General features: G+C 38.7%; 1 protein-coding gene and 1 long non-coding RNA gene across 2 annotated transcripts; both read right to left on the reverse strand.

The window, feature by feature from the left end:
- Positions 1-3,551: 3,551 nt before the first annotated feature.
- On the reverse strand, positions 3,552-6,373 carry LOC137007901 (uncharacterized). The gene is made up of 3 exons (XR_010892691.1): positions 5,716-6,373; positions 3,856-3,920; positions 3,552-3,704 (listed from the first exon to the last, which is right to left on the reverse strand). It is a non-coding gene; the product is annotated as an uncharacterized lncRNA (long non-coding RNA).
- A 3,157-nt stretch (positions 6,374-9,530) lies between these two features.
- On the reverse strand, positions 9,531-11,987 carry LOC137007389 (histone-lysine N-methyltransferase set-1-like). The gene is made up of 6 exons (XM_067368807.1): positions 11,796-11,987; positions 11,365-11,527; positions 10,979-11,171; positions 10,568-10,658; positions 10,346-10,407; positions 9,531-10,221 (listed from the first exon to the last, which is right to left on the reverse strand). Exons 1-6 carry the CDS (start codon positions 11,896-11,898, stop codon positions 10,093-10,095), a joined length of 741 nt encoding a protein of 246 aa, XP_067224908.1. The 5' UTR covers positions 11,899-11,987; the 3' UTR covers positions 9,531-10,092.
- Between the last annotated feature and the right edge of the window lie 491 nt (positions 11,988-12,478).

Consider the following 12,478-nt stretch of genomic DNA (forward strand, 5'->3'; position numbering starts at 1 on the left):
GCTTGAAAACAAAAGTCCACTAGATAGTGCGCAGTGCACACGCCGAACGCATCTTTCCGCAGCCAAATACTTTTTGCACAAGCGTCTGTGCACGAGACAGAAGCCGTGTGCATGTTCATAAAAATGAAGCATAATAGAAATAATGTTGTCATTAACTTGCTAAAGCTTATCTATGTTGTTACTACTAAAATCATTAAGGAGCTGAATAAATGGACAAAGAAAGGGTCCATACAATGTCTTAATGATGATCTATTGCATTTGACAGTCATTTTTAAGGTGGGTTTCTGAAACGTATGCATGCGGTAATGTTAGTACAGAATTTTGAACGAGTCATATTGGTTTTATGAAAAAAAACGGCCACATATGCACATTTTAAGATACTGCACAAGTGAATAAATGTAACTCGTACACTCGTTGGGGTGGATACATTTTTTTAACGAAATAAAATGCACATAACACGTGATGGAAACATTTAGAGAAGAAACTAATAGTACATTTATTAGGTATAAAACGTGCATTAAAAAAAAGTCTGACAGAATAATTAACTAGAATAATCTTCAGACACATCACATCTGAAATGATGATATGACCAGTCTGAAATTCCAAAGCCAGAGTCGAATCGGTCGAATTTAAACTTGGACTTGTTAAAAAGCCTTTTTTAAATTTAAATTTTATTTTTTACATTTTTAGATCAGCAAGGCAAAGTCTAATGATGCAGGAGCGCATATGAGCCTATTGTTGTTGTCAATATTAAAATATTAAAATCTTCATCCGCATAAGACGCGCGATTATGGATGTCGAGGGGGAGGGGGGCCTTTGCGTTCGTTAGCCCAGGGCCCCGCGAAGGCTTAACGCGGCACTGCATAGAGCTGCTTGATTTATTTGTTGTTGGTTGATTATGGATGTCGAGGGGGAGGGGGGCCTTTGCGTTCGTTAGCCCAGGGCCCCGCGAAGGCTTAACGCGGCACTGCATAGAGCTGCTTGATTTATTTGTTGTTGGTTGATTTTGAAATATAAAACTTGTTGAAATCTTTTCAGTGTGTGCCTCTGTTCTTTTTGAACATTTTCATCTCATTTTAACAAAACCATGATATTGATAATCGTGATATGAAGTTTTCATACCGTTCCATCCCTAGTCACATTGAAGAGAGATGATAAAAAGTTAAGCTTCTAACAAAGTTTCTTACTATCGTACTACTGGAAAATTCCTGACTAAAACATTTTAATATACTGTAATGAACCCACAGATCCCAGCTCATTGCATGAGATATGTTGGACAAACTTTGGGTCCATTATTGAGATTATACCTTCAGCTGCAGTCTCGGAGAGGTGAGGCGATCCTAAAGTCACAGAAGCCAACATTTCTTCATTGTCTAAAAACAAAACAACAACAACAACAAAAAACAATGCAATAAAAAGTTCATACATGTTTGAAATAACAGTAGGCTGTTATCTAAATGTATAAAAAAAGCCTATTTTAAAGATTTCACCAATACAATTGCAAAATCCACAACACAGAATACAACAATTTCAGTAGCCAATTTCAACAGTACCTTGCAATGTGGAAACATTAGGGAGTTGCTGTGATCCGGTATCAATATCGTCTGTGTCATCTATTAAATGACATTGCAAAAATGTTATCACATTTGTTATTACACCAACCATATACACATACACCAAGTAGATTTAACAACATGTAAATGATGCATACCACCAATTTCATCCAGAGATTTTCCCTGAATATCCTTCACACTTCCCTTCTCCATAGCCATAAGCAGCTTTGAGATCTTAGCCAGCTGAATTGTTGATTGGGGCAGTCGATAGTACTCCCTATGCACCCTAATGTCATGGCCGAGAAAATCGGCTAGCTGGTCCAGTTCATTATCTTTCAAGTTCATGACTTGGCTTATTGTGGCGATCTGTTTGCGAAGGTTAGTTGATCTGAGGTTTTGAGGATCTTCGGCTCCACAAGCATCTGCAAATTGACCAAACTGCCCTCTGTAGTGACCATCACTACAAGGAATAGCGAAGAGGTAATTGTTGTTTTCAGTTACTCCACACTCTTTCCTCTTACTAATGAGGAGTGACAGGTTAGCAGTCATATCAGGAGTCAGGATCACAGCAACCTTTCGTCCTTTTTTCCCCTTCAGTTCCACTCTGGCGAATTGTTTGCAAAGTCTCTTCTCAACTTCTGTAAGCCCAGTGCTTATGTCATCGTTTAGTTGGGACATGTCACGATCTTCAAAATTTTTTACAGTCATCCGTGCCACTTCACCTTCCCTCCTCCTATTAAACAAAATGACTTGGCAGAGGGTCACCTTTGCTAGTGCTGCATAAGTGCCTGCTGTTGGGTTATCGGCTAGTTTCTCCTTAGTCAATTCCACTTGCTGACCAAGATATAACTGTAGCTTCTGAACGTCTTTGGCCAGTGGAAGCCTGGTGCTCTTGTTGTATTTTGCCTCACTCAGGTTTGATAAGGCAGAATGGGAAACTAATTCAGACCACTTTGTTTCATGAAGTGTATGAAACCTCCTGATGGAATCGATCACCTCTTGGTCCTCTTCCATGAGAGCACGACACATGATGAGGTCACTTATCTTTCTGAGAGAATGCCCAATTTTCAGGGCCAAACTTGGGGCTTTGAACGTGTTGTTTTCATTATCAAAACCCGAAACTCTCTTGACAGCACTAGTAAGAATAAAGAAGTTGCCTGGTTTTATTGCCTCTTCCATGTTATGGATTCTTGTTGTGTGGCGCAAAGTCACAAGTAATCTCCCAAGTTCCCTTACTTTCTGTCTTATATACTCATGCTTAGATCTGTCACTCCCATGCTTATTAAAGAGGGACTGGGCAAACTGCATGAGATAATGGTCATTTCTTATTGCAGTGGACACGTCATCCTTGTGCATTTTGCCCAGCACTGACAAAAGTTCACTTGAAATTGGCTGGGACATTGTGGATTGAGCAGATGCTATACCAAAGACTCTGTCTCTCAACTCAGGTCCCTCTTCAACATTATTCTCTGGTCTTAGAGCACATCTTTTCATATGTCGAGAAAGTTCTTTTCTGGATAACATACCCTTACAGTACAAGCAGTAATCATACGTCTCAGGGATGCTGCTCTGTTTGGAACTCCTTTTCACTTTAAGACAGCCTGATCCTGTGGTTTTAACAACTGAGTTGTGCTTGAAGTTGCCAAGGTTTCGGAATTTCTCAAGAAGAACCTTTCTGTCCTTTGATGATTTGGGGAACTGGAGTGCCTGAGCAATTTCAGCATTTTCATTTACATGCCTCTCGAGATGACGTGCAAATTTTGTTTGAGGTTTTCCACATACAAAACAATAATTGACTTGGCTTTTAAGGAATTTTGCTGATTTGGTTGGGGATTTACTTTGGCCAAGAATATCCACAGTACCCTTTTCGTTACTCGCAACTTTTGTTTTCTGCTGGTATGACTCTGAGCTTTCTGGTTCTGGGTCACTTTGGAGATCACCAGTAGTTTCTAGATCCATCAGGATATTCTTACTGTTGTCATGTATATCTATGGTCTGTTCTTGTTCAGCAACAGTAATGCCTAAATCAGGCATATTAGTGGTATGGGACTTTTTGGGTGGTGTAGGCAACTCAATACTCAACTCTGTCCCTGAGCTTTCTGGATCTGATACAGACTCTGGGATGTACTCGTCATCAGATGAGACATCATCCTGTAAAGTACATCAAATTAATTAATTACATTAATTAAATACAGCATACTTTAAATAACAGAAATACACATGGGAAGGATGGATGTCAAAAACAAACTGCTAAGAGCCATCATATTGATATTAAGCATATAATACTTCAATGTACACTTACATCTGATATATCCCAGTCTTCTGAGGATTTCTGGAGGCAGATTTTATGCCACACACCACAGCATTCTTCAGACAAAATTAAGCAAACCACAGTGTTAGGCAACAATTGATCAGTTTCCCATGCTGACCAATTACATACTAATCTTCTTATTAAATGCAAACAGCTTCACACTTATGAAATATACAAAAACAAGAAATGCAACGGTTCAGTACAAATGCACAGTTTGAGTGATGGCTAACATTTTCCATTTAGACAAATGTACATAGCATTCAACCAATGAGGTAAAATTCACTGGAGTGGCAGAGCATTTACATTACTCATTCAAAGTCAAAGTTAAAAAAGTATGTAGTGATCCCACACATTAAATTCACTAACGCCAATAAACATAAGCATAAAGTTAACTGAAAACAAAAGCATAGTGAGTTTAGAATGAAAAGCAGATTTTTTTTTAAAAATGACTGCTGTAAATTGATGGGATTTCCAGATACAAACAGATTTAAAATTACAAATATGATATGGCATCATCCTAACAATCAAGAGGTTTGAGATTCTGATTATAAAACATTGTTATTGTAAAAACAGACATTTTTTTTTATTTATTTTTTTATGTGTAATAGGCAAGGTGTGAGGACATATAGGCTATGTTTCAGAATGCATCCTTGACCCAAAGACTTCTGGCAGAATGATCTAATGTGGAATAGAAATGTTGAAATGTTTGTCCTACATAAATTAAATTATCATCACAATTAGCCAAACTAAATTCGAAGTCAACTCGAAAAGCCTACTCAATCTATTATCAACTCGTCTAAAGATAGGCCCAGTGACTTACTGGAAGGCATAAAGTTAGAGGAAAAAAAAAAAAAAAACACTTGAGAATGCTTATTGGACAGATACTTTAAGAACATAGACATTCTAAGAAATTTCCAAGTTTGATGCAATGTTTGCTCGAAGGGTTTAACATCATCTTCGAAGTTTGTGAGCATCTGCGCAATTACAGAGTGACTTCAGCAATGACCTGAGCGCACCACGGACTTGAGGGTATTTTGTATTTGTTGATTCTCACTTAGACATAATGAAACGTTTGTACATTATGCTTTTCAGCCAAGCTAATCTTTAGAAATGCTGACGAAGCAGCACAAACATTGCCCTATGTTCCAGTAGCGGTTCAAACCAAGAATATGATAACGTCACAAATGAGTTTGTTGAATTGTTGTACAGACGAATTTTAAACAGTGGTGTTTCGCTCATTGTGCAATTGGGTTAACACTGCAAATGAATAAAGTCCATGAAAGACTCTTTTAACCAAGCTGCAGCGAACAGAACGAAAGAGTGAAACATTTGCAATTTAAGGTTGTAGCCTAACTTAGGGCTAAGTCTAATCAACAAAGAGCAATAGGACAATATAGATAGTCTAAAAATATAAATGCTAATAGCAAATGAATTAAGGACTTGTTCAACATCCAAAGGCGAATGTCTCCAGGGATAGGGAAACCCTGCGTGATAGATTTGTGATGCGGCTTCTCCAACTCACTGACCCCCCCAAAATAAAAATGATCACTTCACATCAATGGCCTTTTTTGATTCCAAAAATGCTTAGCAATTTTGCAAAAAGACGATTAGTTTGCAGTATGCTCTCTGTTCTCTGCCATAGGCCTCAGCTTGCAAACTCACTTCTGTGGTATGTCATAGTATCTGCCACTACAGTGTTTTCCACCGCAATGGTTTGAACTGAAAACATTCAAGCAACATGTTTTTATGCTTTATAGGTGTGAGCCTGGAACTGACCCATGGCATGAAATTAAACTACTTATGGTATACTGAGAAATGCATTAATTAAAATAAGATGAATAACACACTTACGTTTGCATCTTACACCGTGCCATCTGATAGATGTCAAAGGTGAATGGCATATCCAGCATTTGTCAATTCTCACCGATTCAAAAACCAGCTTATGGATTGTACACTGTAGAAAAAAACAAACAAAACAAAAAAACATTTAAAACATGAAATAAAAAACACATTTACATACACAAATTATATCATGAATTAAAAAAAACAACAAAAAAAACAACATTTGGCTATTTTATTTTCACACAACCATTTCTACAAATCCTTCAGAAGAGATGAAAAGGGGGAAAAGTTACTAGAGAGATATAATAGCAAAGCATATCTATTCAATTCCTGTGACTTATGTTAAGCTTGGCTAACTGTTGGCTAACTGTTGGGGCATCACTCATCACACACAAGAGAGAGATATGCTTCTACTTGGAACTCTTATGATGATGGCAAAGCAGACAATTCCTCTAAATAATGAAGAAAACCTTCATCTGGCATTTAAAAAACAACACATCTAGTTTCTGAACCTGTGTCCAAAGCCAAATTTAGATTTACCCTGCTTAACTTCGATTATCTGTAACAGGGATCTCTAACAAACAAAGGCTTTGCTTAACACTAAAAGTTACATTCCAGGCCCAGGGTAAATCAACCTATAGCCCTGTTGTTTGAAGACAGCGAGTGCTGTAGGTAGAAGAATGAGACAATTTTCTACAATACAGACCACTAGTGAAACAGCGGGTAACTAGCTGATAGGGGAAAGGAATTATTCTCTTCTTCCTAGCCACAGCACTACATAACCTCTAACTGCAAGGAAATAGGTTGATTACCCTAGTCTATTTAAGTAAATAAAAGTAAAAACAATTCTAAGAAACTAAAGTAATTTTGTGAAGAAAAAAAAGTAAAGATCTGTGCACGTGTGTGAGTGACACAGACAGACTCAAGGTATGCAAGGACACTGTCCCTCGGACCTGTAATGACACCCATGCTCAAACCCTGAGTCTTCCACTGTTGAAGTCCCAGTGTGTGGCACACTCAGAAAAACACCAGTGTTGGGGGGACACCGTGGTTAGAAAAGACCATCCATACTGAATAGAGCACATTTCCACCACAGCTGCAAGACGTTTACTAAAACACTGGAAATTGTGTTCCATGGAACATCACAGTACTTCTAACATTGGTCAATTTCAAAACTAAGGTAAATTCAAACTCACCTCACAAGCAGAGTCGTTTGGTGTGTCTCCAGATGATTGACACGCTGATCTCAATTCGGTCTCTGTACAAGGGAACACAGGGAGATTCATTGCTTGGATTTCCTCAAGTCATATAACCACATATAGGCATAACATACTCAACTCACATCCCTGACAGACAAAAATTCTACTCAAAATATCCATCAAGACACAAAATAATCATCTATAAATGGCCTGATATTGCCACGTTTTTCATGCTGCAAACCCTCAGGGATGCCATGCATTGCCAGAAGTTTACTCAAAACTTTAACTGACCACTGGTAAGGTCTGTTGAGAACACAGGGGGTGACGCCTCCTGCTGCTGGACACCAACTTCTTCTGCGAAAGAGGGGATTGGAGAAGTGCCACATTGACCTCTGACACAATGCACCTAAAAAAAAAAAAAAAGAACAGCAATATACAAAGATGAACAGGCATCAGCTGATATAGTGTTCATTTCACCTAAGACGGACACCCTCATTCATACATGCCATGATAAACAGCTGAATTCAAACTAACCTCATGCTCAGGGCTGTCTGGTGCGGGACTGGATGACTGACACTCTGCTCTCGACTCAGTGTCTGTTGAAGAGAACACAGGGCATGAAGGCACAATGCTTTGCAAGACCCCAGTATTTACCAGGCATTGCTTATTCAAGCAGGGACTCACCTCTGAATAAGTCTGTAGAGGAAACATTGGGTTCCACGTCATGGGCGTGGTCACCAAGCTCTGCAACAGAGTGTTGGCCAGAGGGGATGCTTGCACTATTTTGCTGTTTATAAAAAGTTGAACAGATACAGTAAACATCATGCATCTGTGGTGGAAATGTGCTCTATTCAGTATGGATGGTCTTTTCTAACCACGGTGTCCCCCCAACACTGGTGTTTTTCTGAGTGTGCCACACACTGGGACTTCAACAGTGGAAGACTCAGGGTTTGAGCATGGGTGTCATTACAGGTCCGAGGGACAGTGTCCTTGCATACCTTGAGTCTGTCTGTGTCACTCACACACGTGCACAGATGTTCAATTTGTACTTTTTTACCTGTACTTTAAACTAAATTAATTTTCTTACAACTGTTTTTACATTTCTTGCTTTACTTAAATAGATAGTCCAGGGTTAATAAACCCTTCCCTTGCTGTTAGGGGTGGCAGTGCTGTGGCTAGGAAGAAGAATAATAATAATTGGTACAGCATTGGCTGAAGTTGTAGGCTAAAGCTATCTGAATGGGACAGGGAAACGACACTAAAATGGAGTTTCCCCTCCCCTATCAGATTGTGTTACCTGCTGTTTTGCTTTTAGTCTGTGTTGGAAAAAATGTTCTTGTTCTTCCCATTGACAGCATTCGGTAACCTCAAAACAACAGGTCTATAGGTTGATTTACCCTGACATTTAGCTTTTAGTGTTACGTGAAGCCTTTGATCGGTAGAGATTCCCGTTGGCATTTTCATTTTTATAGCAATGGTGTGCTTCAAACATCATGTAGTTCCTCCGGACCTGTAGAGAAGTTTTGTTCCAGTAAAATGACAGCAGGGGTAGAAAGGAATGATTTTTTTTTCTCCACATTGGAATTTGAATTAGCTCAATGCAAAAGTTAAGTCAGTCTTTATCATCAATTCAAAAAGGAGCTATGTGAATTATTATTTTGACAGCATTAGAAAATTAAATTTGCAGTGGTTTATGGTATAAGCTCCTTTACTTGGACAATAGCATATCTATACAGTTTTTTACTGTTTACCTTTTTTATTATTTTAATGAAATGTTTTCTGGTCATTATTTACCCCATAGTTAGAATAGTATGTTTTTGTGTGTGTGTGTTGGTATTTAAATAATTTAAATTTTTCTTTTGTCATCCTACATAGTTGCAAAAAATTTAGAACATGGTGGCTTTAAACTCTTAGTACAACTTTACAATAAACATATAGGTAATATCCAAGTTCTCTTCTGCAAACCGATAGGTGAAGGAAACTCCATTTTAGTGTCGTTTCCCTGTCCCATTCAGATAGCTTTAGCCTACAACTTCGGCCAATGCTGTAACAATTATTATTATTCTTCCTAGCCACAGCACTGCCACCCCTAACAGCAAGGGAAGGGTTTATTAACCCTGGACTATCTATTTAAGTAAAACAAGAAATGTAAAAACAATTGTAAGAAAATTAATTAATTTAGTTTAAAGTACAGGTAAAAAAGTACAAATTGAACATCTGTGCACGTGTGTGAGTGACACAGACAGACTCAAGGTATGCAAGGACACTGACCCTCGGACCTGTAATGACACCCATGCTCAAACCCTGAGTCTTCCACTGTTGAAGTCCCAGTGTGTGGCACACTCAGAAAAACACCAGTGTTGGGGGGACACCGTGGTTAGAAAAGACCATCCATACTGAATAGAGCACATTTCCACCACAGCTGCAAGACGTTTACTAAAACACTGGAAATTGTGTTCCATGGAACATCACAGTACTTCTAACATTGGTCAATTTCAAAACTAAGGTAAATTCAAACTCACCTCACAAGCAGAGTCGTTTGGTGTGTCTCCAGATGATTGACACGCTGATCTCAATTCGGTCTCTGTACAAGGGAACACAGGGAGATTCATTGCTTGGATTTCCTCAAGTCATATAACCACATATAGGCATAACATACTCAACTCACATCCCTGACAGACAAAAATTCTACTCAAAATATCCATCAAGACACAAAATAATCATCTATAAATGGCCTGATATTGCCACGTTTTTCATGCTGCAAACCCTCAGGGATGCCATGCATTGCCAGAAGTTTACTCAAAACTTTAACTGACCACTGGTAAGGTCTGTTGAGAACACAGGGGGTGACACCTCCTGCTGCTGGACACCAACTTCTTCTGCGAAAGAGGGGATTGGAGAAGTGCCACATTGACCTCTGACACAATGCACCTAAAAAAAAAAAAAGAACAGCAATATACAAAGATGAACAGGCATCAGCTGATATAGTGTTCATTTCACCTAAGACGGACACCCTCATTCATACATGCCATGATAAACAGCTGAATTCAAACTAACCTCATGCTCAGGGCTGTCTGGTGCGGGACTGGATGACTGACACTCTGCTCTCGACTCAGTGTCTGTTGAAGAGAACACAGGGCATGAAGGCACAATGCTTTGCAAGACCCCAGTATTTACCAGGCATTGCTTATTCAAGCAGGGACTCACCTCTGAATAAGTCTGTAGAGGAAACATTGGGTTCCACGTCATGGGCGTGGTCACCAAGCTCTGCAACAGAGTGTTGGCCAGAGGGGATGCTTGCACCACTGAGCTGTGTCTAAACAAGTTAAACAGAAAAATGCACATGTGAACTTGGACATCACCTGCACAATTGTGTTATTGTACAGTTGAACTGACTAAAGTCCCATTGTTGTAAAACAGACAGCCGTATTCAACCTCACCTCACAAGCAGAACTGCCTGATGTTATATTGCAGGACTGGACTTCTGGTCTCTCTCTGGTCCCTGTATAACACAGAAAAGAATATGAGGAAGGCCAGGGAGGGTGGGGTTGTGCATCACTCTAGAAGCCACCACACCATCACTGGTTCACATCCTTTATAGACACAATACGTTTATTTGCCCACCATAACTAATGTAAAACATAAGTCAAACAGTCACTGACCTTCAATAGAGACTGTGGATGACATGGTTTGGTCTTGAAAACGGTCTTTAATAGACTCTTGGGCAGCAGTGCTTGTAACAGTAGGGGGAATCTACAAAACATACAGGACAAAACATACAGGTAAGCTTGCTGGCATCACCTGAGAGAGTCATGCAAGTTCAAGATTAACCTGACACGATTGACTGAAAACCAGATTTAATACCACCAAGAAGTGACTTCTGTTTTTTGGTTATAATTGTTGGCACTAACAAGCGATAGGTATTGTGTATTATCTGTGGCATCATGAAACTGACACAGCTTAACACACAGAAGCTTTTAAGACAGAGATGATTTCATTGTTATCAAGATGTCTAGAAGCATAGGCTTTAAACTGTGACACTAATTCATAGGAAAAAAATCAAAATGACTCACCTCTTTACGCCAGGGCCATTCTTTCCCACCATAGTCATAAGTGATTTCAGTTCCTGCCGTAATTTCCTTCAGTGCAAAAAGGCAGAGATGTGGCTTCCCTTTTGCTTCGATCAACTTCATTCTGCAATTCGGTGCCTTGTGCTCATCGTTTACCAGTCGCCCAAATGACCCATCTTCAAGTGCTCCATCAATACTGCAAATTTACAAACATCATGCACTAAACAGATTGTACATTCATTTGTAAGCAACTACACTAATGCCAACATCCAATGCAAGTAAATTTGTTCGATGCATAGTTGATAAGTTTAAGAACAACATGAGTTTTACTTCAGAAATCCTGACTTTTCACTATAGAAATCTAAACATATTAGTCATTCTGAACCTACCACCATGTCTTCCGCTTCCATATGAAGTCAAACATGAAGATCGAACATGCATTGTGGTACAGTTTACGTCTATGTTCAGCTTCAGCTGCATCAATCAGCTCCCCTCTGTACTCCACCACGAAGTCTCCTTGATTGAAAACAGCTAAAGTGAAGATACCACGACCTGCGGACACAACATTATTAGACACAGGGGTAGCAGACTATCCACTATTCTACATGTAGAATAATGAATACATGTCCAAGTGTAGAATACAGCAACAGACAGGCCCACTTTTAACTAAAATATTATTAAAATACTATTAACAACTTTAATTTATATTGATATTTGTACAATTAATAGTCAGACTGAAAACCACTGGTCATAATATCAATTCAAGAACCAGTGCAGTGTAACCCATCAGTCTAGCCTGCAGTGTGTCAAAGTCACTCACCTTTAACTGGATTAATATATTTGATTTCTAACATTGAATTCTTGTCTCTTCCTTCAAGGATGTGATTAATGGCATCCTGAAGGGGAGTAGTTCTCCGTGGCATGACACAATTTGCTAAGGAAATTAAGAACAAACATGTAAACAGTATATCAATATATTTTAAGTTCTGTGAGGGGACATACACAGACAGATGAACACAAGGGTCTAATTTCAATACCCTAAAACATTAGCTTCCGGTTTCACAGACAAGTCTTAAGATAGTCTCAGATTAAAATGCATGTTTGAGCTGTTTTAACTGAAAGTAACTTGCACTGACATATCTTAAAATATATCAATATAAAATATATCAGTGTCATTGTTTTGTCTCAAGATGCCCTGTCTGTGAAACCAGGCTTTAGATCTCTTAGGAATGTAATGTGCAATTTAAAAAAGTAAAACTTTACAATATTATGTAAACAAATATGTGCAGAGTATACTGAAGAATGTGTCTTGTCAGTTCTGTTACAATTGTCAGTCCTGTTAATATGCTCAAATATGTGAAAACTATAAACATACTTCTAATTAAAACTATTGTATAGTTACGCATGTGTCTGTAATACCCAGGTGAAAACATACTCTAGTAATTTATAGTAAATACTATAGTGTTTTGGAACCATACTATAGTAAAGTACTTGAATTAATTT

Source organism: Chanodichthys erythropterus, chromosome 3 (genome assembly GCF_024489055.1).
Source record: "Chanodichthys erythropterus isolate Z2021 chromosome 3, ASM2448905v1, whole genome shotgun sequence".
Taxonomy (NCBI): domain Eukaryota; kingdom Metazoa; phylum Chordata; class Actinopteri; order Cypriniformes; family Xenocyprididae; genus Chanodichthys; species Chanodichthys erythropterus.